Here is a 17175-nt window from a genome sequence, read left to right on the forward strand (position 1 = left end):
GAGCTCTTAACAACTGAGCCACTCAGCCGGCCCTTGTCTTTTAGTTCTTGATAAAGAACACTGAGTATTTTTTAAACAGAAGATTCTTATTTCTTAGCTATTCTTTCAAGTTTTATATAAGACCATAAAACAGACTCATAATTCACAGTCTGATTTTCATGTAAAGAATGGACAGATAATTATTAAGCTGGCAAAACAACTTTTTTCACTTAGTACATTTGCTTTATCACTGATAAACTATCAAAAACTATGACACACTGACTTTCTGCAAAATAAAGGAAAATTGTAAGCTTTCTAATTGAGACACTGGTCTGCTGGTGAAAATATCAATACTTCTTGCTACAAAGATCCTAGATTCTATGTTTTACACATGTAATAAGAAAATAATTACAATGCAAACTTATACCTTAGTTGTTTATTTGTCTCAATTATCCCACGACTCATTACTGAAGTCTTTGATTCTGGTACTTCATTGCCTGGCTCATTCACTGATGGGTAGCTTTAAATATTTCCCACCAAGAAAAGATGCAATACATTCACTAGAAGTAATTTTCACATCTCATTTTCTGTACAGATAGACCTGGAAATGTGTTCTAATGTGTATGCTGTTAACAATATAAAAAATGGATAACATCTGTTTCAAACAGTTGACATTTCACCATATCCATTCCACGTGGACACATGCACAGTGCAAGCGCTTAGGTTTCATGATGCCTGACAGACGTGGGGGGACCCTGAAGGAGCAATAACTTGTCTGAAGGCATGGCTTGTGCTTTCATCCTATTTGCATCACTCTTAGCTATAATTGACAATGGCTGGTTTCTGCAGCATTACTGTCAATGCCATAAAACCAGACAAAGAAGTTATTTATTTCAAAATGATGCCAACTCCTATGAATCTTAAGTTAATAAGTCCAAAATGACTTGCAAAGCATCTTATGTAAAAAAATGTGGAAATGCTTTCTTACAATATAAAAGGCATTTTTTCTTAGAAAGCTGAGTCATATTAACTTACCTGAATTGGGGAGGGGTAGGAAGGAAGAGCGAAGAATGGGCCAAAATTTCTGGCACGATCTCTTTTGGCTCCATTATTTTACTGCAAGCTGGATACCCAGCATATTCAAAACACAGTTCCTGCCTCTACTCTCCTCCCTCAGTACTTATAATCTTATTAGAACACATTTTTAATTCCCATAAAAACAATATAGTATACAAAATGCTACTTGAAAATGCTAAATTCAAAATAATCAAGTGTGATACATTTTGGATGATGATGGAAAATAAATACATGAGATCCTAAAAGAGTTCCAATTATTCATAACCTCCATGTATACAGACATTTAGAAGTATCTTTACCCATATTATTTCAGCTAATCTAAAAGGCAATTGATTGTAAAATGCACTATTATTTTACATACCACCAAGGAAAACACTGTCCTTTAACCTAAGACACAATGTCAAGTATAAAACACATCCTTGGGGAACTATGCTCAAATTTTTACCAATAGGTCTTATGTTCTCTCTTTGTGAAAGAACATTCTAGAAAGGCTGAAATAAGAACTTTGTTTCATTTAAGCTCACTCTGCTTCTCTTTAACACTGGAAACTTAATTGCGTGTTATGTATTTCTGTTAAATTACAAAAAATAAAGAGGGGTATACAAAATGTAATGTGTACCTGCATGGAGTTTGACCAACAGTTAGTACTATATGAATGTTGTTGAATGAATTAAATTATTTGATATGGCTAAAGATTAAGTTAAATCATTGCTAACTTTTAATTTTACTATATTCATGTGTTACCACAAAGCTCTTCAAGGCAAAGTGAAAATTTAAATGTAACTGCTTATGAAGTACAAACCCAGCCCAATTACTAATTATTAATACTATGACAGGTTCTTTTCTGGCATCATTTTATATTTTGGGGTTTTCACCTAAAAGCAGCCAAAGGAAGTAAAAGAAGATGTTGTATTTCCTTGGGTATAACAGAAGGGTGAAACTGAGAGAAAAGCTCATTCAACCGTCAGATTCCTGTCTTAGGTTAAAAGTTGAATGCAGTGGCTCAGTTGGTTAAGAGCTCACTCAAGAGTGTGAGCTCTGAGCAACAGCGGTTTGAGTCCCAGCCCGAGCTGAGCTGCCGCTGAGCTGCCAACAGGTGGCAGGATAGCTTAGCTAAACAAACAAAAATTTAACCCAAACAAAACCAATACCTTTTTAATTTTTGATTCATGATTAATTTTTGGTAGAAGTATTGAAAACCAAATTAATCAACAATTCATGGACCTTAAATGTTAATCTGGTTTAGTGTGAAAAGGATTAATCAATAAAACGTAAAACATTATTTAAAGCTTACTAAAATAAATATAGCAGGGCCCAAAATCTTAGTGTAGATTTATGCTATAATTACTTCAGAAGTATAAATTCTTCAAAATTTGAAAACTCAATTGTATACGTTTCATTTTCACTTGTTTTGTTCTGTGAATTTTGAAACACATTTTTTAGTTTGAATTTTTAAATCTCTCCCACTGAAGATGGCACTGACTAAAACAAAACATTAAAATTAAAAATTTTCTTCAAAGTTTCTTTTACTTCAAACTGAAAAAGTATAAAAGTTAAATGATAGAACTTTCCAAAGACTTTTTAAGATTCTTTTTAAAAATAGACTATTTTTTAGAGCAGTTTTAAGTTCACAGCAAAATTGAGCAGAAGGTACTGAGATTTCCCATACACCTCTGCCTACACACATGCATATCCTTCCCCATTGTCAACATGATGGTACCCCACCATATGGTCCACCAAATGGTATGTACACCAAAGACATTTTAAAAATATCCCCCCCGCCAGAGTCATACATCAAATAATATTTTCTAAAGTTTGTAGCATTTACATTTTTTAAAATTCTCAAATCTTAAAACAACACTAAGACTTTTAGGACATCTGATGTTTTCAAAAGCAATAGGGGTTTTTCTTCACAAAGGAATCATCCAGAAAAAATCTTCTTGTAAATGAAGTGAACAAGCAGAGACCTCTTCTTCATGAGTCCGTCTTACCCTCAGGAGTGGTAAGAAGGGAGATTCAGAAGAGTTGAAAGAGCCTAAGGAGGTGGGAGTAGAGAGCATTAGGAGGGCAAGTGAGGTTCAAGAGAAATGGGACAAGCAGAAGCTCTTATTGGGCGCTTGGATCTAGTCTAGGCTTTGGGGCCAAGGGCTAGAAGGCAGGCAGGTTGTGCTGTGTTTAAAGTCTGAGTGTGATTCGGTTTAGGTTGCTAACATAGGAGACCAGTTGTCTATTCAGGATAGAAACCCTGGGCAGAAATAATGGTGATGAAAATATTGGTATGTCTCCTAAGACCAGTGAAAGATAAACAGGCAAATTTGGAGTTGAAGTCTCTAAGAATAAAGGACATAATTTACAAACAATAAAAGCACGAAGTAGAAATATTATCTATACAAAATGGTATCTCACCAGTGATAATATTAACTCCTGTATTTAAATTGCTATTTTCTTTACATTTTTTTTGTTTTTCAATTACAGTTGGCATACAATATTATATTAGTTTCAAGTGTACAACATAGTGATTAGACATTTACATAATTTATGAAGTGATCACCCTGATAAATATAGTACCCATCTGGCACCATACATAGTTATTATTGACCATATTCCCTATGCTGTAATTCACATCCTCATGACTATTTTGTAACTACCAATTTGTACTTCTTAATCCCATCCCCTTTTTCACCCACTCTCCAAACCGCTCCTCATCAGGCAACCATCTAAAAGTTCTCTGTATCTCAGTCTGCTTCTGTTTTGTTTATTTGTTTTGTTCTTTAGATTCCACATGTAAGTAAAATAATATGGCATTTTTCTTTCTCTGTCCAACTTACTCCACTCAATACAATACCTTCTAGGTCCATCACGTTGTTGCAGGTGGCAAGATGTCATTCTTTATCATGGCAGAGTAATATTCCATTGTATATATGTAACACCTTTTGTTTATCCATTCATCCATTTACGGACACCCAGTTGCCACCATATCTTGCCTATTGTAAACAGTGCTGCAATGAACATATGGATGCACATGTCCCTTCAAAGTAGAGTTTTGGGTTTCTTCGGATAAATACCCAGAAGTGGGATTACTGGGTCCCTCTTTGTCTCTTGTTATAACCTTTGTTTTAAAGTCTATTTTGTCTGGTATAAGTATGGCTACTCCAGTTTTGTTTCCATTTTTATAAATATCTTTTTCCCCATCCCTTTACTTTCAGTCTCCCTGTGTCTTTTCAATCTGAAGTGAGTCTCTTGTAGGCAGCATATGTAAGGGTCTTATTTTCTTATCCACTCAGCCACCCTATCTTTTGATTGGAGTATTCAATTCATTTATATTGAAAGTAACTGTTGACAGATACGTAGTTATTGTCATTTTATTATTCATATTTTTAATCTTTTTTTTTATTTCTCATCTTCTTCCTCTTCCTCTTCCTTCTTCAAGAAGTCCTTCTACCATTTTTTGTGATACTGGTTTGGTGCTGATGAACTGCTTTAGCTTTTTCTTGTCTGGGAAGCTCTTTATCTGTCTTTTGATTCTAAATGATAGCCTTGCTGGGTAGAGTAATCTTGGTTGTAGAGTCTTACTTTTTATCACTTTAAATATTTCCTGCCATTCCCTTCTGGCCTGAAAAGTTTCTGTTGAGAAATGAGCTGAGTGTCTTATAGGAGTCCCCTTATAGTCAACTAACTGCTTTTGTCCTGCTGCTTTTAAGCTTGTCTCTCTGCTTTAAACCTTTGACCTTTTAATTATGATCTGTCTTGGTGTGGGCCTGTTCGGGCTTATCTCGTTTGGGACTCTCTTCACTTCTTGGGCTTATATATCTATTTCCTTCACCAGCTTAGGAAAGTTTCCGATTTCTTCAAATAGATTTTTACTTCCTTATTCTCTCTCTTCTCCCTCTGGTATCCCTGTGATATGGACGTTGGTATGCTTGATGTTGTCCCAGAGGGTTCTTAAACTACCCTCATTTTCTTTTGGATTTTTTTTTCTTGTTGCTGTTCTGATTGTTTTCTGCTACTTTATCTTCTAAATCACTGCTTCAATCCTCTGCTTCAGTCTACTGTTGATTCCCTCTAACGTATTCATCATTTCAGTTACTGTATTCTTCATTTCTGACTGGTTCTTTATGTTTTCTATCTTCCAATTTGTTACATATCTCTTTGTTCAAGTTCTCACTGAATTCATCTACTCTTCCCCTAAGGTCATTAAGCATCTTTAAAACCAGTGTTTTGAACTCTCTGTATAGCAGATTGCTTGTCTCTATTTTGTTTTTGGAGTTTTTTCTGGAGCTTTGTTCTGTTCTTTCATTTGTGACATGTTTATTCGTCTCCCCATTTTGTCTGCCTCCCTGTGTTTGTTTCTATGTATTAGGTAGGGCTGTTATGTTTCCCAGTCTTAGTAGAGTAGTTTTATGTAGTAGGTGTCCTGTGGGACCCAGTAGTGCAGTCTCCCTGATCCCTTGAGCTGGGTTTTTGAGGTGTGTCCCTTGTGTGGGCTGTGTGTGCTCCCCTGTTGTAGTTGAGCTTTGGCTGCTATTTGCACATCAATGGAAGAGATTGAGCCTCAGGCTCATTGGTTGTGAAAACTGGCTGGTGACTACAGTTGAAGAGCTGTTATGCCAGGGCTGGTCATAAAGAGCAGGGTTTGCTTTAGCAGGGCTCATGCGCCTGCTCAGTCTGCCCTCTGGGTGTGTCATCCTCATATGCAGCCCTGACTCATGCTTCAGCTTAGTCTGAAGCTGGTCACCAGGGGTGCCGGCCCCAGGGCCTCCTGGGAGGGGCCTCACCCCCAGCTGAGTTCATCTGCAGCGTGTGTCCTGCTTGGGGCCACCTGGCATGAGCCACCAAGCAATCCACAGATGATTCCCACTCAGACTGGGCTTGGAGGTACCTTTAGAGGCCAAGCCATGAACTGAAGTTGGCTACTGCTACTGCTGAGCTTGGGATTGCTCAGCAAAAAGTACGGGGCATGCCAAGATCAGAAGCTGCTTGTTTGTGGTTTGTGAACCTTTGAGAGAGTTTAGGAAAGTCTTCAGCATGAGCCAAGACAGGCTGTTTGTACAGAAATGCCACTGGAAGTGGCTTGCATGTGTGAAACTTGGGCGGGCAGGGTCTCAGAGGATCACTAGGGCTGGGCAGACGAAAGGTATTTGCCAGGTTGATGGAGACTCAAATATGGTGGGCCTCCTGTGTCTGCATGCTGGGAAGGGGGAGGGCTCAACAAAGGAGCAAGGATTTGGCTAGCACTTCTGTCTGGTAAAAAAGTGCCCCTCCAGCCCTTGCCTGAAGCCAGACAACACAATTCCTCCCTGTATGTTCCTGGCGCCTTTTGAGCTGCTATCCCTGCACTGGAGCTCACAGCAAGTGAGTTTGTCACTGAGTCCATGAGCAGGACCTTTAAGAGGAGCACCTGGGAGTGTAGTCACCCTCTGTCTCACTCAGCCACATTCTCAACTGGTTTGCACAGCCAGAAGTTATGGGGACCTCTCTTCCCAGCACTGCAACCCTGGGATGAGGAGCCTGGTGTGGGGCTGGGACCCCTTGCTCCTCCCGGGGGACCTCCATAGCCAAGATATCCCTCCTGATTTTTAACCACCACACCAGAGTGTGGGGCCAGCCCATTCCATGTCTCAGCCCCATGTCTCCACCCCACATCTCAACCCTTCCTACCAGTCTCGAGGTGGTTTCTGTATGTCCTTAGTTATAGGACTTCTGTTCAGCTAGACCTAGGTGATTCTCAATGATGGTTGTTCTGTAGTTTAGTTGTAATTTTGGTATGGTCATGAGAAGAGGCAAGCATAGTGTTTACCTACTCTGCCACCTTGACCAGAAATTTTAAATTTATATTATCAATGATGATTGACAATTAACTAGTATCTATACATCCCTCTCCAGGAAAAGTAAACACCTTTAGTATGTTTTTACCTATTACCTTCCACTACCTAACATGTTTTTTTAATCATCTGGTAGCTTAGATTCAGATTGCTATTATGATAGTATTAATATGCTCTTTTTAAAATTTTATGCCATCACTTTTAAAGAAATCTTTCTTAACAATCTGAAAGGTATTATCAACATAAATTCATATTTAACTACAGACTCTAATGATTTTTTGCTCATTATTGCTTCTCTAACTCATGTTATTCTTTTTCTTAGACTCTTCTGTTTTGTAGGAAAATATTCTAAAGTAATTATTTTTTTCAGAGAAGGTTTGTGGGGGATAAGCTTCCTGCATCTTGCCAATTGTAAAAGAAAAATGTCTTTATTCTGTCCTTACTCTACACTAGTAGTTGAATGCTAGTTTTATAGAATATAGAATTCCAGGATAAAAAATATTTTCCTCCAAAGACAGTAAAGTCTTTGTTCCATTTTCTTTTAGAATTTATTGTGAATGATGTTAAGTCTAATACTGGTGTGATTCTTGTTCTCATGTAAGTTTTTCCTTTCCTTTAGTTTCTGGAAACATCAAATTTGAATTTGTGTCTAGAGTAGATAACTTTGTTTTTCCTGCTTGGCACTAAGTTGTTCTTTCAATTTGAAGACTATAATATTTCTTCAAATCTTCAATTTACAGAAACTCCCCAACCCCATCCATTTTTTTTAAATGACTATTTCTTCCTTTCAATTGCTCTCTTTATGTGTCTTTTCGTGTCCTGTTTTCTTTTTACTTTTACTTTACATTCCAATTTACTAGACTTTATCTTCCAGATAATTAATTACTCAGTCATATCCAATCTAGTATTTGTCTCTTCTATTAAATTCACTGTTTTGCCAAATATATTTTTAATTTCCAAAAACCCTTTCTTAATCTATGAATATTTTCTTCTTTATAAGAGCCTTTTTGGTCATAGTATTTTCCCTTTCTGAGGTCATTCTGAGGATACAATTTAAAAAATTTAATGTTATATTCTTTTATATATTACATTATCTTTGCTTCCTCTGAAGTTAGTTAGTTCCTATTAAAATCTTGGGTTGTTTCTAATACCACTAGTCTTACTTAAATATTTGGTGATCATTAGTTGTTCATATTATGAATGGAGGGTTGGGATGATTAGTTCAAATAACTGAAAAGAATATCCCTTGAGGATGTGTAGTACTCTTTCACCAGTAGGCTTATTTCTTGCTCCTTATATAATAACATTTAAATTTTACATTTAAAAAATTTCTTTGCATCCTGTATAATAGGGATTATATTGTATATCTACCTCTGAAACTTATTTTTATTTTGCTTAATATGTTTATGAGATATATCAACACTAATGAATATATTGCTGAAGTACATTCGTTTTTCACTGCTGCATTGTATGATATGGTATGACTATACTATCACCCTGTTGTCCACTTTCCTGTAGTTTGACATTTGAGGTGTCTTTATTTTTTTGCTGTTATAAAAAAAGTTTCTATTAACCAGTTTGTAGTAGGTTTCCTCTACTATTAGTATACATCAAATTCACTTTTTTTTTTTAAGCTGAGCCATCCTGCCACCTGTTGGCAGCTCAGCGGCAGCTCAGCTTGGGTCATGAATCGAACCGGTGACCCTGTTGCTCAGAGCTCGCACTCTTGAGTGAGCTCTTAACCAACTGAACAACTCGGCTGGCCCCAAATTCACTTTTTACAGAAGATTATTCTAGTTACAAATATTTAGGATGACATTTAGAGTCATGTTAAATTTATTACAGGACTTAAGCCCTTTAGATAAAAATATTCAACAGAGAGAAATATCTGTAGCAACAAGGATCTCAAAGGGAAATCTCTAAACCTATAGCAAAATATTTTAAGTAAAGATAATAGAAATAGACTGAAGGGAGATCTTTAAAGATAAAAAAAAATTACAAATAAAGAGCTAAGAGACTTCAGAAATTTCCAGTTCAGTCTTTTTTCATGAAAACATTTTATCCATGGGATTTCTATCCAGTCTTTATTGACCTATAAGAAAAATAGGATTTGTGAAATTAAGCAACTTTTTCAAGGTAACAAAAAAAATGTAGTGATCTCTCACTGTTGTATTTCAAGCTATAAATAAGATAGAGCAGTCTTGTAGTTCTGAAAATAGTCGATAAATACAATTTTCTTATCAGCCAAAATATGAGAACGGTCCACCTTTCTTCACCTTGATTTACCTGGGGTACTTGTTTCAATGGCACCAACCAGGTAGAACTTGGCAATAAGCATTGCCATCTTAGCCTAGTCTCATTTGACATTTAAAAACTGGCCAGGAAAAGGCACTGCTCAAAAATTATTTTGGCACAAATGTTAAGCACGTTTTTCTACCAGATAAATATGACCAAAAATAAGTCAAAAGCAATTAGTGACCTATGATAACATTATTCAACACAGTATTAGAGATTCTAGAATTGATTGATCTGCAGTCCATTACCTTAGCATTTTGGATGCAGGGACAGAGGGCCCAAGCTGCACTGGCCTTCACGTCTGGGTGAGGATTTTTCAGCAGAGACCACAACAAACGAACTCCGTCTAAGCTATCAATTATCCTATTGTAAAACCAAAAATAGAGGTATACACTGTAATTAGTACGTGAAAATGAAAATTTAAATGGCCTATCTATTCACACAATTCTAATTATTTTTTCTCCTTTTGACATTTTTTTTCCCCCCAAAGCTTTAACAACAGCAGGGATATAATATGCTGTTGAATTGTGAGTGCTCTGATTCCAGTTTTAAATTCATGACACAAAAAGCAAGTTCCATGATAATTATGATTCACATAAACTTAAAGTCAAGCCATGTAATTTTTAATTAGCTATACAGACTGTTACCTAAATGTACAAATACTGGTTTCTTTCATATAGTCACATCTAAATACTTCCCAAAACAAATATTTATGCCTGAAAACTGTGCAGTTACCTTTTTTATTTGGTTTGTGTTTAATTGACTTACCTTACTGTATGACATATTTTAAACTCCTCCAGTCCTAATCTAGCATTAGGAATTAAAATCATTACACTACAGAGCATCCTTTGTTGGGCACGAATAACACGTAACTTGTTTTCCATGTGCTCCCTTCGCAGCGAGACTAACATTGCAGACTGTGTTATAATTACTTAAACACTCTGTAATCAAAATATCTTCATGACTAGCTGAAAAATGAATTATCATCAGAGTCATCTCTACACCATCTGTCTTTTGTTTATATATCAATCAGTCCAGGGAGCAGAACCTTGAATTAAGGTCCACTGAGTACTTGCAGTTGAGAAGAGGGCCAAACAAAACTTAATATCATTTACAAACATGGCTTTGTTCAGAAAGATATGTTAAACTCAAAGCAGATGAAAAAAGATAAAGAACATCAAAATTCCTTTGATTTTTAATCTCAAGTTGCATTAAACACATGCAGTATTTAGCCACAGACAGAATAAATACTGCTAGCTTAAAATGCCATTCAAATTCTTTCTTGAAAAATCAACATAAAAACATTTACAATTCTTGATTATCTGAAATGAGTTTGCCAGGGGAAAAAAGTATTATTCCAAAGGTTCCAAGTAGGATGTCATTTTCGCATAACCGTATGAAACAATTGGTAACGCAAATAGCATATAGTAAGATATAAACTGTTGTTTTTTTTTTTAAAATGACTTTTAATAGAAAAAAAGTGCATTGAGAAAGTATTATAACCCGATTTAACTAAATAGCTTTCCAAACCTAAAGTTTTCTATCAATATCATGCTAAGAGAAAATAAAGTTTTATTTATCGATTTATAAAAACTGCAAAGAAAGATACTGAACACTTCACAATGAAGAATTCACTTTACAATGCTTATAGCTTTACATATGCCACAAACATAACTGATGCTGCTCCCTGAGTCTCTGTATTTCTTCACATGTAATTTCTCAATGAATGATAGGTTTGTCTTACCCACTTGCAAATGTAGCAGTAAAATTTGCATTAGTATTATTTATACAATGGGGGATATAACTTTCCATTAGCATGAAAGTCACTCATGTAGATGGCACATATTTTCAGTTTAAAACAAAAAGTATAACAATTCAGGACGCCCCCCCCCAGGCAAAATTTCCTAATTAACTATGAAAATTCACTACTAATTGTAAAACTAGATCTGTTGTTCTCAACCCTCACCCCAAACCTGAGGCAATTCATCAGCTGCTTAGTTACAAAGGATGAGGACTTTGATCCCATTACTGATGTTGTAAAATAACTGGGCACATTACAGAGTAATAAGCTTCGAGGAGGAAAACCTTTACAAACACAGGAACTAACCAAGTCAGGGCAGCAAACTTTAGTTTTGAATTTTGTCCCTCCACTTCCTCCTCCCTCACCCTCTGTATCGAGTCATTGGCTGCTGATGTTGACTTCACAAGAACTGGAGTGCTGGTCCCCACTCCTCCGTTCTCCCAGCAGCACCCTGATCTGGGTCTGCATTACAGTATATCAGGATTGCTGCAGTCACTGCAAAACTTGTTTCTGTGTCTTCAATTTCTCTCATTCTCAATCCATCCTATAAGTCCCTATGAAACTCATCTTCGTAGAGGACATTTTGAGCTTATGCAGTGACTCCTTGAGAGCAGGACCCCAGGGTTATTCATTCTGTTTATCACATCACTTGGCACATTCAATGCCACAGAAAGATCTCCCACGGTTTCCCACTGCCTGCATGGTATGAAAACTCCAGTTCCTGAACTCAGTATTTAACATTTCTAATGAGCTGGTTTACTCCTCCCAATTCCATATATGAAGGCATTTGCTCATAAAACTCTTTGGCCATCTATGTATGAAGCCACTAGGTGCTAAGCATACGGAAATAACAGATAACAGTCAATTCTCATGACTCGGAGTAGCTATGATCTATAGAGTTACTGCAAACAGTGAATTAGTATTGGGTTACCGGAAAAGTCATGATGTATTTTTTTCTATGTTTTTCGTTGCAAAAATGCATCATGACTTTTCCGACAATCCAATAAATATTGAACCACTGCTCCTAGGGGAAATATAAAATTTTGTTTCTGAGAACCTCTGGTCAGGACATTTTCATCAACGGATCAATATATAACCTTGTTTTATGTGTGTTTCTGTTTAAAGGCACCTTACTGAATATATATGGTTGATTCATTAACATTGAACCCACGGTCAACAGCACTATGAAGCTTGTCGAACACCTACTTTCTCTCATCAGGTGCATTGCAGCCTTCCTGTGCTGAGAACAACAGACTAGAGAACATGGCAGCGCTCTGTGTAGAAGCTATTTTAAACAGGAAAACCAGCAGCTCAAAGCACAAAAATGCAAAAAACATGGCACTAACTAGCCTGTGAAAAGGACACTTGTTTACAGTATGAGCTGAAACGAGAAGGCAGAGAGTGGCCTTGTTTGACCTCAGCTGGAAACGTGCATCAGGGGGCTCCAATTTTTCGCTGCTTTGCACATACTCGTATCCGCAATGACCACAAAAGTGCTCTAAGTGTTGATTTTGAAATTACAAATAAATGTAGGCAGGGATACACAAATACAGAATCTGCAAATAATGAGTTTAATGGTCTTTCAGGAAACTACAGGCTAGTGAGGGAGATAAAGAGACCATTATAATCTCTTATAATAAATGCCACAATAGATGTGTGCATGGGGTTCCCTGTGATCACATAGGGGAGACTCTGGTTTACTCACAAGCCACAGAAATTCTCCCGGCTATAAGCCATTGCCCAGGCCAGCTCCATCTTCTGCTATGATAACCCATCTTTTAAGGTCACTGTTTTAAAAACAAAGTCTTCTGGCTTCTATTTCCTTTAAGCTTCTTCTGAGTTTTGCTGTCCCCTTTTCTGGCACTCATAACACACAGCTTTGCCTTGTTGTGGTCACGTGGAAACAAATATGCTTTTTACATCCCCAATTTCTGTGTAATCTCCTTAAGGGCACGGACCACATATTGCCCACTGTGCTTAAGGCATGCTACTGCAGCCAGTGAATATTGGTTAGATGGGCCCCAAACAAGATAGTCTCCTTTCTCAGCCAATCAAAAATCTCTCCCAATGCAAATACATTCATTTTAAACCTCATACTTACAAAATACATATTCAAATTCTAAATACAACCAGTAGAGTTAAGTTTTCCTTTGAAGTCATCTCTAAGTTGAAAGTGTATTTGTACAGAATTTCTGTACAACTTGATCACTTTTTGCAGATACAATCAATGATGGGCTAATATGTGGTATTTATACCATGGTCCATTTCCAATGGGTCTATCTCCTTTTGCATTGTTTTTTATTTTGAATTGCATCTTGTTCTGAATTCATTTTCAGCACTATATTATTTCTTCCCATTTTCACTACTAACTGAATTTAACAGTAATTCTTTGACATTATAAAAACAAATCTAAATTGTTTTCAAAATCTCCAACTTTATCACAGAAATCAAACTGTGTAGCTAGCAGAATAACAGTTCTAGAAAGATGAATACATATACATATTCTTGCTATTAAAAAAAAAAACCAACCCAAACAAACCAAAAAAAGATGCAGTGCTTATGTTTCCCAGTTTCTTTTATTAACATTTGCCAGGATTGTTAAGAAGTCTGGCTGGCCTGCCTGCCCATAGAGACCACATACATGAACAAATGTGAAGCGTTTGTGCCCACAAGTGGGCGTGGCTAAGGTTGTAGCATTTCTTTCTGGCAATGCCAATACATCTATTTTGAAACCATAATTTTACATGATTTCTAAGAATTTCATAATGTTTGCTGAAAATTGCCCTGATAAATACTGTTGTACAACAATGGCTCCAACTAAATGTGGTTAAGCCAAAAGAATATAATGTTCTTAAACCACATTAAAAGATGCAACTGAAATCTATAGGCTTTGAAACCAAGTTGGCAATTCAGTAAAAATGGAAACATAAATGGGTGTCAGAATTAAATGATCATCCCTGTGGAAAACTATGATTAAACAAGAGTTTTACTTTTTTTAATAAAAATTCTCAAACTTTTTATGTTTATATCTTTATGTATTATTTTTAAAGAAGCTATGGGAGACCAAATTTTAAAAAAAATACATGAATGTGACAGCCTCTGGAAACGTATGTTCCAGAATTCCTTGGCCTCGGTAAAGTAGGATGATGATCTATCATTTTATAATTGTGTAAACAATATGATTAGAAAAGCTCTAGAAACTTTTTCTCAGAAAAACTGTTTTTCTTACAGTAAATACGAAGAAAGTGCTTATCACGTGCCAGATGATTTTTGAGGCACTGGGGACTTTTTTCCATCATGAAAGCAAACAGAAATCCCTGCTGTCATGGAGCTAATATTCTTCTGGGGAAAGGTATAAAATACCTTTATACCTTTTATAAAAGAGAAATCTATATATAAAATGTTGAAAATATATCTATATATTATATAAAATGTTGAGGAGAAATCTATTATTATATATAATGTTGAAAAGTGACTGGAGAAAAATAAAACAGAGAAGGGAACTAGAGGGGTGGTGGGATGGAGGTGGAGGCTGGAAGGAGACGGTGTCAGTGAAACAGAAAGGTAGCCATGGGGCTACAGGGAAGAGGAGTGCTGTCCCTGGCAGAAGAACTAGTCATTATCAATAAACATTAAATGAATGTTATTCAGTCATCCTTCCATTCATCAAATGTTAGTGTTGGGGCCTAGAGTCATCTACTCCAGTAGGTTTTTTTTATACAACGAGAAAAAAGGTAGAGTGGCCTAACCAACTCTGTATGAAGTGTTGGTTGTATAAACAAAACATAATTTATCCTTTCCTCTCTGTAAAAAATGCACATGAGTTTGATGAGTGCATTAAAGGTAAGTGAGGGGAGGTTCGCCTGAAATAGAGAGCAAAATGCACCAACACACATGTTAATATTTATGGTCACCACAATAAGACACCTATCCCTTCTGGATGTAGAAGAATAATTTTGTAAAAATGGTCTGATACAACAATATCCCTAAATATTTGTGGTAGTAAAATAAACACCCTAAATGATTAGACATTTAAAATTATTATTGGATAAATTTACATTTTTACATGGATTTTGGGGTTTTATGACTGTAATTGAGTACTCTTCAAAATAACAAAACAGACTTAGGAATCAATCTAAGAGTAGTCAGTACCTGCCTAAGTGTGTAACTTGATATTATTAAAAAAGCACAGACTAGACAATTAGATATCCATGTATTCAAATCCCGGGGCTACTACTTAATACCATGATATTGGGCAAATATTTAATCGCCTGAAACTTGAGATTTCTCATTTATTAAATCAGGATATTAATACTTATCATCTAATGAGACATATGATATAATAACAAGGAGATATTAATTAATATTAGTTTCATTCCAGAGGTTGATACATATGAAAATAACCTTAGATTAATCTATGGTTCTATCTATATCCAGTAATTAGACTAAGTCGAGATTTACAGAGTACTATAAATTTACAACTATATACCAAAAATATCCTATAAATTATTGAACCAAAAAATTCAGATTTTTATCCAGGCATACAGCCTCACTTGAGTGTATATAGGCATCATGTATATTGAGTGTATAACAGCACGAATAGAAAAGACAATCTAGTTGATTGGGGTTTGAACTCAATAAACTAAACTTGCATTGACACTCCATGTGGTATATGAAAAAAATCTGTTCTAATTTAGATAACAAAGATTTATCATACAGTATTGATTAGAATACTGAAAGAAATCCACATTCTAATCTTCAATTTAAATCCCTATCTCAGCTTCCTCAGGAATGTCTAAATTATATAGACAGAGCTTATGGCAAGCAAATAGGGACAGAGGAAGGTGGCATCACAAGCCGAGAAGGTTTGGGGGACTCCCTGCAGCACAGTGGAGTTTCCGCGCTGGGGGTGGTATGCTTGGGGACAAAGGATGAGTTTACAGAGTTATACAGAGCAGGCTGGGAACGCTCTGTGTGAAAACAAATGAATAGAACCTCAAGAATTCCAATTCTAGAAACCCAGGGTTCATCTAAAAATTATCAGTATATACAATTGCAGGAGTTAGCTTGTAACAAAACTACAGAATCAGGATCCATTACTAATTTCCCCCAATAACAATAAATACTTACAAAACAGGAAACTACTTCCATGNTTCTTTCTCTTTCATTACATTTTGTTGCTTCTGAACCTAGGTTCTTTAAGATTCAAAATTAAAAAAAAAAAGTGTGTAGCTGTGTTTTCTGACCTTTCCTTGAATGGGTTCAACTGAAAAATCAAAATAAAACAAATCAATATAAAAAATTACTTAATATAGCTATATTAAAAAGAGTTTGAAGGCCCATTGTGGAAAATAATATAATCATGATATTTAGAAGAAATTTTTAAGTGTCAACTAGATAACATTCTAATGACTTTTGTGGAAATCATTAACTTTTAGCTATAGAATAGAAGCAAGGGCTTTTCAAGAATTAGCTTTAATCTGTACAAATAGAATTTATCATATTTATTAAGAAATTAGTAGTCATCAAAAGATTTAAAAAATGATTTGTGACACAGTCACATATAGAAAACCTACTAACAAGGCAGACAATGATAAAATCTATATGAAAGCTATAAAAAAATCTCAAGGTAGCTTCTCAAGCAAAGCTCAGTCCCATTTCAGGGCTTTTGTGTTTGCTACTCCTTGTCTGATATGTTCTTCCCTTGGGTGTCTTCTCATCTTTCAGGTCTTGGTTCAAATATTATCTTCCTAGAGACCACTTTCCTCTCTTCCACTTTCTCTTTCCTCTTTCGACTCCAGCTAAAGTAACCATCTCCCACCCAGGGGCTTTTTCAATCACCACCCTGTTTTCTTTTTCTCCTAGCATTTTCTCATGTTAGATGTTCAAGAGTTTATAGTCTGTGTCCCACACACAATAGAATGTAAGTTCCAAGAGGGCAGGAACTTTTTTTGGTTAGACAATACTATCTCAAGTGGCTAGAACAAAACATGCTTGATAATATTTGCTCAATTAATGATGACTACACAAACAACAATACAACTCTAGATAATTAACACTTGCAGGGAAAAGATGAGGCTTGAGAGGCAGAATAGGATCAGAAAACAAACGCTTTGAATACCAGGCTATGAACTTAGGTTTGGTTTTTAAAACATTGAGAAGTCACTGCAGGTTCTTTGGGCCAAGGAGATAACATTACCA

The 17175-nt window shown here is 36.0% G+C and overlaps 1 protein-coding gene across 1 annotated transcript in view; it reads right to left on the minus strand.

Annotated features, from left to right (window-relative positions):
- Positions 1-17175, minus strand: part of ODAD2 (outer dynein arm docking complex subunit 2) — a 161473-nt gene that overhangs the window by 67639 nt on the left and 76659 nt on the right. The window contains exon 15 of the mRNA XM_019654386.1: positions 9422-9536. Coding sequence (XP_019509931.1) covers positions 9422-9536 — 115 coding nt within the window. The remainder of the gene's footprint in view (positions 1-9421; positions 9537-17175) is intronic.

Source organism: Hipposideros armiger, unplaced genomic scaffold (assembly GCF_001890085.2).
Source record: "Hipposideros armiger isolate ML-2016 unplaced genomic scaffold, ASM189008v1 scaffold_221, whole genome shotgun sequence".
Taxonomy (NCBI): domain Eukaryota; kingdom Metazoa; phylum Chordata; class Mammalia; order Chiroptera; family Hipposideridae; genus Hipposideros; species Hipposideros armiger.